This window comes from Thalia democratica, chromosome 4 (genome assembly GCF_965202585.1).
Source record: "Thalia democratica chromosome 4, ktThaDemo2.hap1.1, whole genome shotgun sequence".
NCBI classification, from domain to species: domain Eukaryota; kingdom Metazoa; phylum Chordata; class Thaliacea; order Salpida; family Salpidae; genus Thalia; species Thalia democratica.
In genome coordinates, this window is record NC_139168.1 from 56800174 (window position 1) to 56817621 (window position 17448).

Below are 17448 nucleotides of genomic sequence, written 5' to 3' on the forward strand. Positions count from 1 at the left end.
ACATCATGTATAAATTTGTATTTTTGGCTTGTTTATCTAAATACTTACTTATCTAGATTAAACCTTTATATTGAGCTGCTGCGTAAAAGTTAAGTTTTAGCCACAGAATGCATATACTTAAGCTGTTAAGAAATCCAGTTTAATTTGTAATCAGCTAATATTTAATAAACAATTAAAAATAAAAGTTATAAAATGATTTTTTTTTTACGTAAATGCAAATTCTATATTTAGTGCATAATCTTAATTATTTTTCATTTATCCTAACAATATTTTATTATGAACATACAAAACTTTAAAAACTTATGTTAAATTTCTAAGTTTTTAAAATCTACTTTGATTTTAAAAAGTCTAACAATTAGGACACTTACATTAACCACTTAGAAGGAGGAGATAGAACTAGGGCAATGAAACGATTGAGAGTGCCGCCTTTGACTGGTACTGTAAGTAGTGTTTCTAAAATATAGTATTTATATTCTGTCTGAAGTTTATATTCAGTTAAGTGTTTCGGTACAAAATTTTCTAGACATAATATTTATAATACTTATTAAAAATCTGTTTAAGTTATTTCACTTTAGTTTTGAAAAGTTGAATCTATATAATTTTTTTTTCAGTTTGCAACTAAAAAAAGCTACAAATATATTTTTGACATAACTATCACAACAGCTGTATGTGTTTTCAGGTTACACATCCTAAGGGAACAATATTTAGAATAGGATTGTTTCTTGGTATGTCAATCATATTATCCTTAGTATTTGTGCTTGGTTACCACTACCTACCCAAAACTGATGATGATGATGATTTGTTACAGATAGTTAAGTGAGATAATTTTATAATGTAAATATAAAGATTTAAATAAATTATAAATCTTAAATAACTTAAATACCATAATTTTTAGTTAATATTACATGTTTTAGGCAGGTACTATATATTAATCTTAAAATAAAACAACATTTTATCTAATATGTTTCTTATATAATGTCTTAATTTTCAGATGAATTATGTTAACTTATAAAAATCTTAACAACACAGACTTTATAGAAGTGGACTTATTTGTTCAATTTTCTTTTTTTACTTGGGTTTAAACGTCAAAGGTTGGAAAAAATGTGGAGTTAATCACGTACTAATATTTGAAATTGACCCAAGGCAACACTTATCACATCAACATTTTTTCGAAGTTTTTTTTAATATTGTTTCTTTATTTTAAAAGAAGTATTACTAAATTTTATAATACTTGGTTAATATATATGATTTAATAAAAACTTTAATATTGGAGTACTACGTGTTAAAAAGAATTGCTTTTTAAAATACATTATAAGTGACACATCTGTGTTCATTAAATGCATTTTATATTACAATAGTTTTTTTTTAGATCTTTTTTATTTCTAAAACATGTTTCAAATAAATTATTAGCTTTAAGTTTTGCTTTTATAATTAATTATACAACCTATTTCTCAGTATATAATTTTAATTATAAATGATCCTATTGGATACTTAATTCATTAATTCAAATATTTAATTAAATTTTGTTTAACACTTATCAAGAGTTAAAATTTTGTTGTATCAACTTTTTTTAAATTGCAAAAAGTTTCAATATTTTATCAAAATCAAAAGATGCCTTATTGACTACATGAATATACACAATGACAAATGTTATACAGATATCCGCGCTTGTTCTGTTCATATGGTGCTTGAGTGTAGTGGCGTATGTTCTCGGCAGAGTGGAAGCTGTCAAAGACTTTGTGCCGTATTCAATCAATCCAGGTGTTATGTACCTTTTTTTTATTATCTTCTTGTTCAATCCAATTCCTGTTTTTTATCACAAGTCTCGTTTCTGGCTAATCAAAATACTTGTAAGCTCCGTTTACTTGTTAATTTTTATGAAATTCAGAATAAGAAATATGTTAAGTACTTACTAACTTTGAGTTAACTCATCTATTTATAGGTTTACAGTATTTTTATACACTTCTATATATTTTTACCTTATCTAACAAAAACTAATCTTAGTTTACGGTAATTTAATTTTCTTATGTTGATTATAACTAACAATTTTAGCATTCTCAATTTATTCACAATAGTATTTATAATAGCTTTTTTGAACTTCGATTATTTTTTTTTAGATCACTAAAATTACCAATAACTAACCCCTTATAAGTAACTTCTATGATTTCTTGTTAGCTGTCTTCATAGTATAAATCTTTGTGTACATTTCTATTTTAATTAAATTTCAAAATAACACATTGATAACCAATATTAATAGTAGCTGTAAAAAATTATAATTTCTTAAATTAAACATGTTTAAATCGTTAAATAAAGTTGATTTTTTTAATCAGGCTAAATACTTTTTAACACTATTTAATTAGTTGTCATTTAATTTAAATTAACTATTTTTATTCTTGTTTTTTAAGGGCATAAAGGGGGGTCCAACCTTTTCTTTTTACAAAAATTAACATTGACTCTTATTTCAAAGCTTATAGTATATACTATACAATACATTTCATACGACAAAAATTTTTAAATAAAGTTTGAGATATAGCAAGTTTTGTAAAAAAAATCCGAAACAACCGTATGGAATCAAAAAAATTCAAGACTAATTTCCTTAAAATTTTGAAAAATTTAATAAAAATATATCTCTTTCTTTATTTTTAGACCACTTTAATTCAAATTTTCAGGAAAGACACTTTTCAATATTACAAATGTCTTATTGGAAGGAGATTAAAAAAAAGCCATAAAAAAAAGTTAATGACCAAAATTAAGAAAACACTTTTTTTAGTTTATTTTTTATTAAAAAAATTACACAAAAATTTAATTATATGTGTCCTACAAGTTCTTTAAAATTTATCCAAGATTACTTTGAAAAAATTTCAAAATAATTGTTCAAAAACTGAAGGAGGAGATAGATTTTTAGTGAAATAGTCTATTTTTACCCTTTTAGTTTCTGCCTCCGATAAAGAACCTATTGAACGCTCTAACTTTGATACATATATCTCGAAAGTTATTTTGTATTTTATCAAGCGGTAAAAAGTAACAAGTAGATTATCTAATTATATAAAAAATAAGATTAAACTTGAAAAAAATGTGTTTTACCTCCCCCTATGCTTTTAAATAATATTTTATAATTATGAATTACGAAAGTTTAATTTAAGAAATGTTTGTTATTCAAAAAATTAACAATTTTAGTAGTTTTTTATAACGCAAGTAGCACAATTTTTACCAAAAAATTGAAATAATTATTCTATATGTAACAATTTTTATAAAACTAACAGTGATAAGCTGTAAACGTGTTTCATTGAAGCTAAAAAAAATTTTTTTAAGCTGTTTTTCATGCTAAGCTATTTAATAGTTTAATATATTTAAAAGATCTGCTATTGCGGAGCATTTGGTGATGAATAAAATTTGTGATGAAAATTTAAATTTGGAGAGATTTAAGAAAATTAAAAGTTGTTGTAACGTTTTTGACTTGTCAAAAGCTATATGTATTTTAAATAGAAAACCTACCCTTTGTAGGCAAAAAGAATTTGACTATAGTGTTGCTTTATTTACTTAATGCTCTTTTTAGTGTTTATATGTTTGTGTTTAATCAGCTCTAATAATTAGTATTTCGATTAGTTTTGTGTAATAGACTTTGTATGTATTATTTGTTTATGATGATTACTACTTTTACTATATAAGTTAAACTTATCTTTTATTTATTGCTATATATCCACTGATGAAAATAGCGTGAAGTATATCTGGATTTTTGCACTGAGTGTCTTTGTTATGTTGTTTAAAACTATTTTCGACCTCAAATGTTTGTATTGTTATTTAATTGTGTTTAAAAATGTAGAAAATTTTAGTATTATAAATAAAACGTTAAATTTCCAGGTTGTTGAAAAAGAGCTGCCTATGTTTTTGAATTAAAGAAATTTAAAGCATAGAGCAAAACGTCTAAACAAATTAAAAATTAAAGATAAAATTTAATATTTAATAACTTTTAAGGCAAATATTTGTTTGAAATAGAGTTTTGGTTGTTTTTTTTTAAATTTTATTATAACTTTAAATCAGTGAGTATATTTTTGAAAGCGATTGAAGCTTTAAGTCATTGGGTCAATGATAGTTAAAAGAATATTCTATAAATAGCAGTACCATATTAATTTCAGTTTTCAGACTTAGTTTTTTGTAGAAATATCTGTTATTGTAAGATTTATTTATTTAATAAATATATTCTATTCTTACTGCTTTTTAATTACAATCAAACTGCAAGTTGTAGTAATTATATTTACCAATGTTAAACTTAAAGTTCTCTTACCAAGGAATATGAATGAACCCTAATACATTTTATAAAGCTTTGTTTAAATATCTATTTTGTTACTTAAAAGTGGGATTAAATTACATTAAACTATTACTTTTTGTGCAAAACAGTGGAGGTTAGTTGCTTGTGGATTTTATCCAGTAGCGTTTGCTGATTTTTGGCTAGCAGATCAACTTAACAGCCTGGCTGTACTTCTTGTAGATACACAGTACATTATTTGCTACTACTCAAACTTTGCAGTTGATGATGAAGTTGTGATCGAAAGTTAGTTATTCTTTTTACACATTTTTTATTTGTATTAAAATTTAGAACAAATGTAATACTTTTACAAAAGGTTTACAAAATATTGATTTTATTGTTATTTAAACTAAAACTTGAATTTTTCATACTAATCTAATCTATTACTATACAACCTCTGCTTCTTAACAGAAAAGTATAAACAATTAAAGCATAACTTTTTAGAAACAGTTGTAGTACACTTAAGCTTAAAGTATTTTTGCTAAAATAGGTAAACTAATAAAAAACTATAAGTAAGTCATTATAAAGTATATCCCTTCATTTATTTATAACCATTTATTTTTGGAAATTTAAATAGTTTGGTAGTTGTTATTACAGTATAAAAACCTAAAGTACTAAGGTTGTTTTACTTTACCTATTAATATTTAATTTATTTATGTTTATTATCAAGCCATATTTTACCTCGGCTTTCGCGATGAAAATCTTGATCTTCAAAATTTAATACAAGCAGTTTTTCGTAGAATTACTTTAAAAGTTTTTTTTTGTTTTAAATGATTTAATTATAAAATGTTATTTTCAATCAGATGGTAGAATAAATTGTTCTCCGTATTCTCATGCACTATTCGCTTGCTTGGCCTCATATCCAGCATATATTAGATTTGTGCAATGCTTGCGGCGTTATAAAGACTCTAGAAAAGCTTTTCCACATCTAGTTAACGCTGGAAAGTATTCTACATCTTTTTTCAAAAATACCTTCAGAGCCTTGTACATGGTCTACCTTGGTAAGGTGTTTAAAGTATTTTGAGATATTTTTTGGTTTGTACCAGGTGTTTTAAATTTTTTTTTTTTTTGATAAGTTTTAGTTAACAATTTCGATAAGTATAAAACAACATAAAATTGAAGCTGAGTTTAACTGATTATTTTTCTCAAGCTGTATATTAAGTTTTGTTTGACAAAGAATCAGTGAACTTTAATTTAGGTCTAGAAAATATACCAAATAATAGATATACAAAATATACCAAAACATTTTGCGATTAAATTTAAAAGTCTACATCCGGTTTTCTCAAACATTTTTTATAAGCCCCCCTTGAGAGAAATAAAATAATATGGCTCGTTCCGACAAGACTTCTCAAAAAACTGAGATCGGGTCAAATTTGCACGAAGGGTCAATTTTGCACAAGGGAACAAAATTGCACAACGACAGTTTTGCACTAAGGGTCAATTTTGCACTAGAGTAAAAAAAAGATAAATTAATAAAGAAACAAATAAGAAAAAAAAAAAGTTACTGACCAAGGGTAAGCTGTAACAGTGTTAGCAAAAATAAAATATAATATTTAAAAAATAAGAAAAATTAATAAATAAAAATAATTAATTAAAAATTCAAAAAAGATACCGACCGAGGGTAAGGGTTAGAAGTAACCGTGATAGTAAAAATTAAAAAAAAAGAAAAAAAAAGTTGATAAAAAAAAATAATAATAATAAGTTGCTGACCGAGGTGTCTTTTTTATTTTTGTAAGGGTTAGGGGTGTAACCCTAGACCTGTGTTAAGGGATTACTTTTATATAAAAAAGCTACGTTAATTTTTATATAGTTAAGAACAAGTGTTTCAGAGTGACAAATAGTTTATTCTTTTTTATCTTGAATTAATAACAGCAATGATAGAACAACTTTTAAGAATATGTACAAAGTTTGTGCAACAACTGCTTACATCAACAACACTTATATACAATAAAAACATTAACCGCTAACACATGACAAAAATGGCCGAAAACTAATATACAATCAATAACAAAGGGCAAATTTGTTACATTTTTCTCGTTTGGCCCATTAACTGAAGCCCTTACGAGAGTTTTCTATTGTTATATGTTTCTTTTATTAAATTAAAGTCAAAAAATGTAATTACATGTGAACTCAAAAAATTAATTAAGCGCTGTTTTATATCATGAATTTTGTGAAAGATGGAAAAATTTTACTATGAAAAACTGATACATCGCATTATTTCAAAACACAGTAAAGTTATTAGAATTAGTTTCGTCTTATTTTTTTTTCCTTTAGCATTAGCTGCCGCTTCATCACGCACTTGTCATCTTCTGAACCGTTCCCTCTCATCAACGACTCACAAAATTCGCTGCTTCCTCTCCGTCTTGACTGTTCCCTCCTATCACTGCATTTAAGTGTCGTTGCTGCATGCTCATGGTTGAATCAGGTCCCATGACTGGCCCTTTCATCTTCTACTAACATGCTCTCAATGGCGGTGTTTTCTGACACGCATTTCACAGAAATTTTCTCACCTGTGGTGCTCTCTGACACTTATTTCACAGAATTTTTTCATCTGTGGTGCTCTCTGGCACTTATTTCACAAATTTTTTTCATCTGTGGTGCTCTCTAAGTGGGAGATGGAGCATGTGATAGCAAAATTGCAATTTTGGTTCAGTTGACCTGGGAACTTGGGAACCATAAGCAATGCAGTCCGCTGCTGAGAGTTTCTGAGACCAAGATGATTAATATATGTGAAAAAGCAAGTTTCAATGTGCAAAAAAATAAAAAGTCTTATGCCTTAACATATTACAATCAAACATTTGAACAATGTTTTGAAAACAAACAAAAAAAATATTGAGAATTAATTTAATTGAAAAGCTATTATTTATTTCAAACAATTTTTAAAGAAACATTATTCATAATTGTAAAGAATAAAAAAAAAAAAGTGCAAGTTAAACACAATGTCTTGAAAGCTGAAAAAAAAAATCTCAGAATTTTCAAAATTACAAAGTTTTTAAAATGAGCTTTTTTCATCTATAGCTATTTTGTTCTGCATAGTAAAACAATACTAGCTATAACAACAAATATAAACCATATTAAACTTCACAATTGTTTATGTAAATATTATACCAATAATTTATCTTTTAAGAGTTTTATGCGTAGCCATTACTTTTAGTATTAACAAAATAAAATTATACCTTGACATAATTTTTGTCTAAATGTAATATTTAAACAAAATTAACTATCAAATTTGCATTCAATATACATTTTTACATTTTTTGTCATAATAATTTTTTGATTGTTAAAGAGTTGCAGAATATATATTGCTTTTTAAAACCAAAGACTAAACAGACATTTTAACTCAAAAGTTATTATTTAGTAAACTTGCAAAAATCAATTTGAAAAAACTTTGAATAATAAAAATGAACACTTTAGTCAGAATAATTTTGCTCTGTTAACAGGGTTGCCACTTTACGTGGAAAAACCTGGAATTTGACAATTTAGGCAAAAAAAACCTGGAATTTTAAAAAATTTCACATGTTCAGTAGTAAAATTTCGATTTGACTCAAAAAATCTATCATATAAATAAAAAAAAATTATTTATTAAAAACATAAATAAGATAGCTTTACAGTATTTTTTCAATGTTTTTATACTACTATCTAACACAGTTTTCTACCTTAAACCTAACTTAAAACTGAAAATAGACCCAAAAATGTGTACTTTTAAAATTTGAAAAACCTGGAAAAAATTTGGAAAAAACGAGTTGCAACCCTGAATACTTGTATAGATGTTGTTTGTCAATAAAATAGAATGTATGTTAATAGTTTTTTTTTTCCCTCAAGTACAATAAATTTTTTAGATACTTTAGAAAATGATGATAAAAACATTGCGAATAATTCCGTTTATTTTTACTTATGGTTTGCATGTTGTTTCATAAGCAGCTGCTATACGTTTTCATGGGACATTAAAATGGATTGGGGATTTTTTGAAGCTTCTGCTCCGAAAGAAAACAAGTATCTTCGTGAAGAAATTATATACTCTGAAAAAGTTGTTGTTGATTTTACCTAAAATTATCTTTAATAAACTTATATATTAAAACTTATTTTATGAAATTTCCCAACTGTTTTTCTACTTTATTTTGAAGCAATAAAAACAGGTTTGGTTAAAGTCAGCAAAAATATTTCATGCTTTACCTGTTTTTTTTTAGAGAGTTAATATGATTTTTTTTCGGAAATATTGGGCTAAGGTAAATTATAATAAAGTTGTGTATTAAACTGCAATGTAAAGTGGTTAGAAAATCATACGTCTTTTTTCTGTCATTTCCTATTTTTTTTAAACAATATAAATAATACTCAATTTTCAGAACAATATATATTTCATGCTTCTTTCGTCAGTTGTATACTAAGCAATAGAATTAAATTTCAAATCTAGCTTATGTAGTGAAAATGCAATCAACGTAATTAAAAATTTAAAAATAAAAAAAAATAACTAAAAAAAATTAATAAAACAGAGCAACAACTTATAAAACAATTTAAAAAAACAACGAAACAGTATAATCAAAATCTTTATTTTGTTTTCTTAAATTGTTTTATAAGTTGTTGCTCTGTTTTATTAAATTTTTTTAGTTGCATTGTAATTAGAAGTACTTATGTATTGTTAATTACTCTTTGCTTTATTATTAATTACGTTGATCGCGTTTTCAATATATAAGCTAGATTTGAAATTTTATTTTTATTGCTTAGTATACAACTGACGAAAGAAGCAGGAAATATATATTGTTCTGAAAAATGAGTCTTATTTATATTGTTTGAAAGAATTTCCTAGTTTTATCTCTTATAAGATTCCAAAAATAAAATAATACATTTAAATACGTTTTATCTATAAAAAGCAGTTGCAAAAAATTCCAACTAGTTTTTAAGTTTTTTCAAAAGTAGTAGATACAATCTTGTTTTATTATTTTAAATTTTTATAACATTAAAATGGATATTATTTTTAGTTACATTAGAACAAAATGAAATATAGCAAACACAACTATACAAACTTTTCCAAGAAAAATATTATTTTAATTACTTTCTTTATAAGCTTTATATTTCACTCTAACCTACCTAACCCAGATTTATCATCAAGGACTATAGTATAAATATAAACCCTATGTGAGCTGGCTAACTATATGGGTCTGTATAAAACCATTTTAAGTAACAGTGTATTTTAGGCTTATGTGGGTTAAAGGTATAAGTATAAAATAACTCGAATGAGCATTATAAACAAATAAAGCGGTTTAATTGCAATAAATACGAAAATTATTAAGCAAGTAAACTCTAAAGACTTTGAAGTTGAGTCTTTTTTATCAAGTGCAAAAGTTTTTCCAAGCTTAAAACTTTGCACATTCTCCTGATAATCTAGTTTAAAGAATTTAAAAATGTATATACTCTCCTACAATTATTCTTGATAAAATTTAGTACTCATCAGATAAGATCGATGGATAAAGAAAAGTTTTGTAAAAAGTGATTATGTTATAAGTTTTCAAACATAAAATTATTTCCTAACGTTATTAAACTTTTTTGTAACTTAACTGGTATTTTCTGAATCAAAGTTTGTAATTGCATTACAAAAATTATACCGAACTAAAGATAATAAAAGTTAACAGTTGTATTAAAACCTTTTTACTTAACCATTTAGTTTGTATATTAATTAATTTGTTTTTGTAGGTATACTACTACGGTGCTATAGTAGTAGATTTTGTTTTGAGATTCTTTTGGATAGTTATTTACGCTATTAAAGAAGTTTATGATAGTACAGCTGCTTCAATATTAGAAAACATAGCAATTTTGCTTGAAGTAACCAGGTATTTTTTACATTAGTTGAATCTGTTATTAATAAATGTGTAAAGATATAACTAAGAAAAAATTCCGTCCATCAGAATTATTATTAAATATTTATAAAACCAGTACAATGATAATGGTTTAATTTGTTTTTGTTTTACATTTTACTATTTTAAAATTCTAAAAAGATTTTTTTTTGTAGTTAAAAAGGGTTGCCAAAAAACCTGGAATTTTAAACTTTTTATTTGTTAAGTAACGAAATTCCGATTAATTATGAAAAATCAATCACAAAGATTAAAATGTTATCATTTGATTTTTTTATTAAAAAACATTTTTAAAGTTACAGTATCTTTTCATAGTTTTACTACTACCTAGGACATTTGTTTTTACCTTAAGTTTCATTCAAAAACCCGGAAGAACCTTTGACAACCCGGAGTTTAATGTCACAAAATTTATGTTTATGTATAACCTTAAATTTTGCACTTACAGTTTAAGTATTTGAAAATGTAAATAAATAAAGCTATTTAATTTACATTTGAAGTGTTTTTTTCCTTACTGTTATTAAAGCTATAATTGTTATAAATCCTATTTTTATCATGTGCTGTTTTAGTTTGTAACTAAAAATAGAAAAAAATATTTTCTAGAACAATTTTTATCAACTTTATCAAAATATTTATACAACTTAAAAAAAAATATTTTACTAAGTACCTATTATGTTACCAAAAAGGTTTTTTAAATAGTTCCTATGTGGCAATAAAAACAGTTTAAAATAGTTTTTTCTTATTGAGGTTTTTAAAATCCCCTTTTCTTTAAGTTTATTATAAAATTCAGTTTGCTTTTACTTGATGTATATTTTATAACAATCATACTTTAATACGAATTTAAGCTTTGTATAATTGTAATTTCTGTTTTATTTTTATTAAGTTTAAAGTTTTAGTAAAAATATGAGTTGTATTATGGTAGGTTTAGTTTTATACAACTGTATTTTTTACAGGCGTTTCATATGGAATTTCTTTCGTTTAGAGAACGAGCATTTAAATAACATTGGAGAGTTTCGAGCAGTAAGAGATATCTCTATTACTCCGTTTCGCAAAGATGACCATCAGCAAGTTGAAAACATTGTTGATGATAGCGATGGTGCGGAAAATTATCTCATCGATCCTGTAACCAGATATTCTGCTTTAAATGTGAAGCAAACTTCCGTGGTTCCGATGACATCACTAAAAAGGTGAATGTTTATAAAAGTTTTAAAACTCGAAAAACTGAAAAAATGTGCATAAGTATTAATAATTTTTTGAGTCAATAAAATCAAGCTAAAATATTGAACATTACAAGAAGTTTGTATTATAATATATCTAGGAAAAAAGTCGCTGCCCGATCGATTAAATTATTAGCTGAGTATTTCTAAACTAAACAATACTTTAATCGTTTATTTTATTATGAAGTTAAGTATTATATTTATATAAAATATTTTAGTATATAAGTAATTTGAAACCGTTTTAAATACCTGAAAACTTTAAAAAGAGACCAGCAAAGTAAAGATTAAACTAGTTTAGATTAGAAAACAAACATACTCATGTATTATTATTAACTTTTATGTGCAAAAAAAGTAGTTTTTATACACACTAGCTTGTGAAGTAAATAAGTCATCAATATCAAGAATGAGCTGAAATTTCAGTAGCAATAATTAATTCTTAACTAGTGGAAATTAGCTACAATTAATAAATTAAAACAGCAACTTAAAAAGTTGCATAGCTATAAATTTAGTTTGTGTTAAATAGACTACGAAGAAAAAAAGTTCCAATAACAGATTTGTATTCAAAATACATACCTGGTATATATTTTATAATAGAAAACTATTTTTTAATTATTAAGAAATGTTTGGCTTATTTTTTTTTGATTGCTTCAAAACCCTGCTTACAAATTTAATTTATTGACAAAAATATTATTATGTTTAAGTAATTTTTTTATTCCTGCAAAATAAACTATTTTAACCTTGAGCTAATAAAATTCAATTAGAAGGCTTAGGTTTTGATAACAAAGATCCAAAATAACAATTTTCAAGTAATTTTAATTTGCCCTCTCGTTTGCCTTTTAATATTTATTAAAATGAATAATTAGACAAATTGTAATCTTACTAACTTTAAACAGGAACTCTATACAAAGCTCAAAAGTGGAGCTACCACCTAATCTAGGCGATAATACTTCTATAGGAGATAGTGCTGTTTAGTATTTATAAAAACATGACATTTTCAGATACCTTTTTTTCTCTTTCTTCCTTGCAGTAGTTTCACTTAACATTTGTTGAGCGTACAAAATATTTTTTTAATTATTTCTTAAACCAAATAAAAAGTTACAAATTCAATTTTATACAAAACAGATAAATCTTAATGAAGTTATTTATTTAAAGCCAAATCTCATTTAATATATTTAACTCTTTTTTTTTATAACTACCTTTTTTAATATTTTTGTTAATTTAAGTATTTTTGTACTTTGTTGAAAGTCACTTTCGTAAGTTAAACAATTATTTAAAGTTTTATTTTTTCTGTTTTTTAAGAGCCGACTACTTAAGCTGCTTTGAACTTTACAATCACATTCATTTGTATTGCGTTTTTAAAAAAGTTTACTTTATAACTCTTTTAAGTTGTTAAGAGTTTAAACAATACGAAAAAATGTTTAATATCGCAACCTCTTTGTTGTTAAACTAGATAAATTCTGTTTCATTTAGAAGTATTCACAGTACGTATAGTATCAATAGTTAATAATTAAAATTCTTCTTGTTTTCTGATTTTATAATGTGCAATTAAACTTGTTTAACATAATAAAATTTTTCACTAATTATATTATATAAGAATTTTTGGCAAGTGGTGTTTCTGAATATAATAAATTAGATCAGGGATCGGCAGGTATTTGGTGGGCGCAAAACAAATTTCTGAAACAAAGATTGTCGCGGGTACACAGTCGTAGTTTCAGATTTTACTCTTCGTAGAACACCCAAAATATCTAGTGTAAGTTTCGTATTTCCTGTAAATTTTACTTAAGACCTTTTTTGTTCTTCACTTCAAACCTGAGAATATCTATTGTCATTTTCGATTTTTTTTTTGAGGGGTGCATTTGCATGCTTTCCGCAGGTTATACCTTTAATAGACCGTATCCCGTTAATTTTTTTTTTAATATTTAAAGTTAACACAAGGCCTTATTTATTAAACTTAATAACCGATTTTTTTATTAAATAATATTGTTCAACAAAAAAGATTGTTACCAGCATATAAATCTGATTATGTATGTACCAGGGGAGCCGATCATTTCTTACCCGCTATCTTTTCTAACCCGATCATTTCTAACAATATCATTTCTAACCCGATCATTTCTAACAATATCACTTCTAACCCGATTACTTCTAACCCGATCACTTCTAACCCGATCATTTCTAACCCGATCATTTCTAACCCGATCATTTCTAACCCGATCACTTCTAACCCGATCACTTCTAACCCGATCACTTCAAACCCGATCATTTCTAACCCGATCACTTATAACCCGATCATTTCTAACAATATCATTTCAAACCCAATCACTTCTAACCCAATTAAACCCGATCATTTCTAACCCGATCGTTTCTAACCCAATTTACTTATGTTAGTAACGTTTTTATTTTTTAATCTGGATTTCATGCAAAAACAAACTAGTCGTTATGAAGTTATCAAAATAATTTAAAATAATTAAACTTTTAGTTACTTAAATACATAATAATTTTAATGTGTTACGTAAAAACATTTTTATTTTTAATTTTAGTATTAACTAGCATAATCTTAATATATTTTTATTACCTTATTTTTTGATTTTTTGTCCTACACATAATTTTAGTTTTTTTGTTTTTCAATACACTTAAAGAGACGTTTTTCGTTAATCATACACAATTTACTAAATTGTTTACTTTAAAGTATTTTGAACTTTTCTTTATAGGATTTAAAAATAAGCAGTGATAATTATATTTTAGTTGGATCTTATTGTAATTAACGTGACTACAATAGTTTTAACATAAGCAAATTTTAAAAAGTAAACTCTTACAATTGTAATATTTAGATACAAAATCTTTTATATTACGGTTTAAAAACTACATTGAAAGTCTGACGTAAATGTTTTATTATTACTTACTAATGTATTAACCTTTTATAGTAGGGTAGTTTTAAGTTTCCTCTTAATAACTTATACAAATTGTTATGCAACTTGCATACGCCTATTAAGACAATGGAATTCAAACAAGCATTAGGAGAAGTTAAAAACTTTTGTTATATTAAGTGGAAAAGCATTGTTTTTAATAGAAATTAGCTATTAAAACAGTTTTGTCATATAACTAAACCGCAAAAGTTGTTATGTCGATTGACCGTCTAGATTTCACATCATTAATAAATTCCTACTTAATTTTAGAGCAAAAATAATGTTTAACACTAATTGTTGAACAGACAAGTTTATTTGTATAACAAGATCGAATTAAGTACATCTATAAATCTCGCCTATGTTTTAATTGCGACTTAAATTAGTACTTTAATTGAAAAACATTTCTTTAAATTACTTTATTATGAGCAGTTGAAATAACGTAAGTAAAAACAAAATAGGTATTAAATCTAAACATTTTGTAATAGAATAATAAATTAATTATATTTAATTTAGTATAATTAGGAGCAGAATTTTATAAAAACTCCATTAAGTTCTTTGTTTCTTTTAATCAAACATTTTTCCAGACGATTATTACACAAAACATCTTTATTTTTTATTCATTACAGTAAAGCCATTTTGCAGTCTATTGATTTTAATCTCGGTGGTTTTTTGCACCTCTAAATTTCTATAAATATGATGAGTTTTTTCTTTAATAAAAATTTAAACCTATATAATAGGTTTCTCAATACAAACTGGTTTTATTATTTTGTTATAAATTTTTAAGTTATATAGTTTAATCTAATAATATATACTTACATTTCATATTTAATGATCGCTAAATAATCTAAAGTTTTTGAAAACCTGTAAAAAAATAGCTTTCAAAAGATACCAAGAAAATTATTTTAGAAATATCTACTATTAATCGTGAGAATAATCGTGTTTTTGCAATTTTAAATTTTGAAAACATTTAAATTTTTATGAAAAATGTAAATTTATTTCGCCCTACATAAATTCTATTTCAAAAGAAAAAATGCGCAATAATAAGTTTTCGACATTAAACTTTCATAGTTTAGTTTATTATAATTAATTATAACTTAATTACATTTAATCTTTATATACAATTTACCAGTTGATTTAAGAATTAAAATTAAGTTAAAATTCGAGTAAATGACAAGTTCTGAATATTAAAAAAACCTTCTACCTCTATTTTTGGCTTTGTATTAAACAGTATACACTTTCGTTTAAACAACTTACAATTTAATGATATTAATTTTTAATGAAACCACCATTATAATTACAATTATTAAATTTTATAATGTGTATTATTTAAAGTTTCATAAACGCTGATATTAATATTTAAAAAAAAATGTTGTATTTCATATAAATTCTCCCTGATTTTAGAGGCAAATTGGTAATCTGGTTTCTACACTTAAAAATATATAATAACCATATAGAATCATTTTAAAAAAAAGTACACAGTAGACTTTAGCCGCTGCGATACTCATTATATTTCTTACATTGACGACTATCAAAACTTAATATTTAATTTTTAGAATACAAACGACTTACACTTTTCCTAATGCTTTTTAAAACTAATTAACTACACTTAATTAATAATCCAAATTTAAACCTTATTATCAAAACAATAAATGAACAAATTAATATCAACAATTAAGTTTTAACAAAAGCTATCTGAAAATTAGATTTTATTTTAAACAAAATAAACTAAACTTCCAAAAAAACAATTTTGTTGAGATTAATTTGTTTATAAAATAAATCCTTATCTTAAAAAAATAATATTTTAATATATTAATACAGATCGGCTAAATAAATTTCGGGTCAGATATGATCGGTTTAGAAACGATCGGGTTAGAAATGATTGGGTTAGATATGATCGGGTTAGAAATGATCGGGTTAAAAATGATTGGGTTAGAAGTGATCGGGTTAGAATTGATCGGGTTAGAAGTGATCGGGTTAGAAATGATCGGGTTAGAAGTGATCGGGATAGAAGTGATCGGGTTACAAGTGATCGGTTTAGAAGTGATCGGGTTAGAAGTGATCGGGTTAGAAATGATCGGGTTAGAAGTGATCGGGTTACAAGTGATCGGGTTAGAAGTGATCGGGTTAGAAGTGATCGGGTTAGAAATGATCGGGTTAGAAGTGATCAGGTTAGAAATGATCAGGTTAGAAATGATAGCGAGTTAGAAATGATAGTAAACCATGTACCAGACTAGTGAGTAGTAGCTCATACAAAATATGTTAGTTATTTATATTAAGTATAAATTGATAAACATAATTACTTTAAATGTTCATTAAAAAAAGAGTCTTGTTGAAACTCGTAGACGTTGGCTCCCGTTCTTCAAAACTTCTGGAAAATTATCTGTTGTTATAATCTACAGGTACCCTAAGGCGCGCTGAACATTTAATATGCTATTCAGTTACTGCTACGTATTCGCCACTTATGATTCTTTGTTTACATCATAATTTTACTACTAGCTTAATAAATACCAAGACAGCAACTTAGTAAGTTTTTATCAAGAACAAAAAACAAATTAGACTAACTTAAGATAAATACGGAATAACTAATAAACAACTTAACATAAATAATTAAACTAACAGTAAAAAACCAATAAAACTTAAATACTCTAATAAATTAGTCTTAATTATTAAGTTTTAAGCTAAAGACTATAAAAAAATTGTAAAAAACCTGCTATCAGTCGAAATTGGCGATGGGCATAGTTGCCAAAATTTAGAGCTATTTTGTTTGCACTAGAGTAAATTACATACTAAATCATAAAAATTTCTAAATATGGCTCTTGGTGTTTTACCCAGAATAATGAATACAGTAGACTACCGCTAAAGTACGCACTTTTTTTGGTACGCACCCCGCCTTAAGTACGCACTTATCCAAAAAGACAAAGAAAATTTCTAATTTTTTTATATAAATTCTTTATAATTTTTTTATGTATTTATAGCAAATTTAAATAAACAAATAACTTGAATAATTACTTTCACAGATTTTTTGCGAGAAAACACTCCTGAAATGTTTTTATTTAAATAAAAAGAATCAAACACTTTTTAGCTAATGGAAAATTATAACAAATTGATTACTTTCTAAATTAAATGTTTAACAAAAATCGCAACTATAAAAAACAAAACTAGGTTTATTCTAAACCGAA

The 17448-nt window shown here is 25.3% G+C and overlaps 1 protein-coding gene across 1 annotated transcript in view; it reads left to right on the top strand.

Moving 5' to 3' along the window:
* Nucleotides 1-12830, top strand: part of LOC145834021 (solute carrier family 53 member 1-like) — a 29496-nt gene extending 16666 nt beyond the window's left edge. The window contains exons 7-16 of the mRNA XM_082941329.1: nucleotides 360-440; nucleotides 680-816; nucleotides 1030-1174; nucleotides 1659-1850; nucleotides 4399-4552; nucleotides 5110-5307; nucleotides 8146-8333; nucleotides 9995-10131; nucleotides 11103-11336; nucleotides 12260-12830. Of these exons, the coding sequence (XP_082797455.1) occupies nucleotides 360-440; nucleotides 680-816; nucleotides 1030-1174; nucleotides 1659-1850; nucleotides 4399-4552; nucleotides 5110-5307; nucleotides 8146-8333; nucleotides 9995-10131; nucleotides 11103-11336; nucleotides 12260-12338 (1545 nt within the window). The 3' untranslated portion in view covers nucleotides 12339-12830. The remainder of the gene's footprint in view (nucleotides 1-359; nucleotides 441-679; nucleotides 817-1029; nucleotides 1175-1658; nucleotides 1851-4398; nucleotides 4553-5109; nucleotides 5308-8145; nucleotides 8334-9994; nucleotides 10132-11102; nucleotides 11337-12259) is intronic.
* The last annotated feature ends 4618 nt before the right edge of the window (nucleotides 12831-17448 follow it).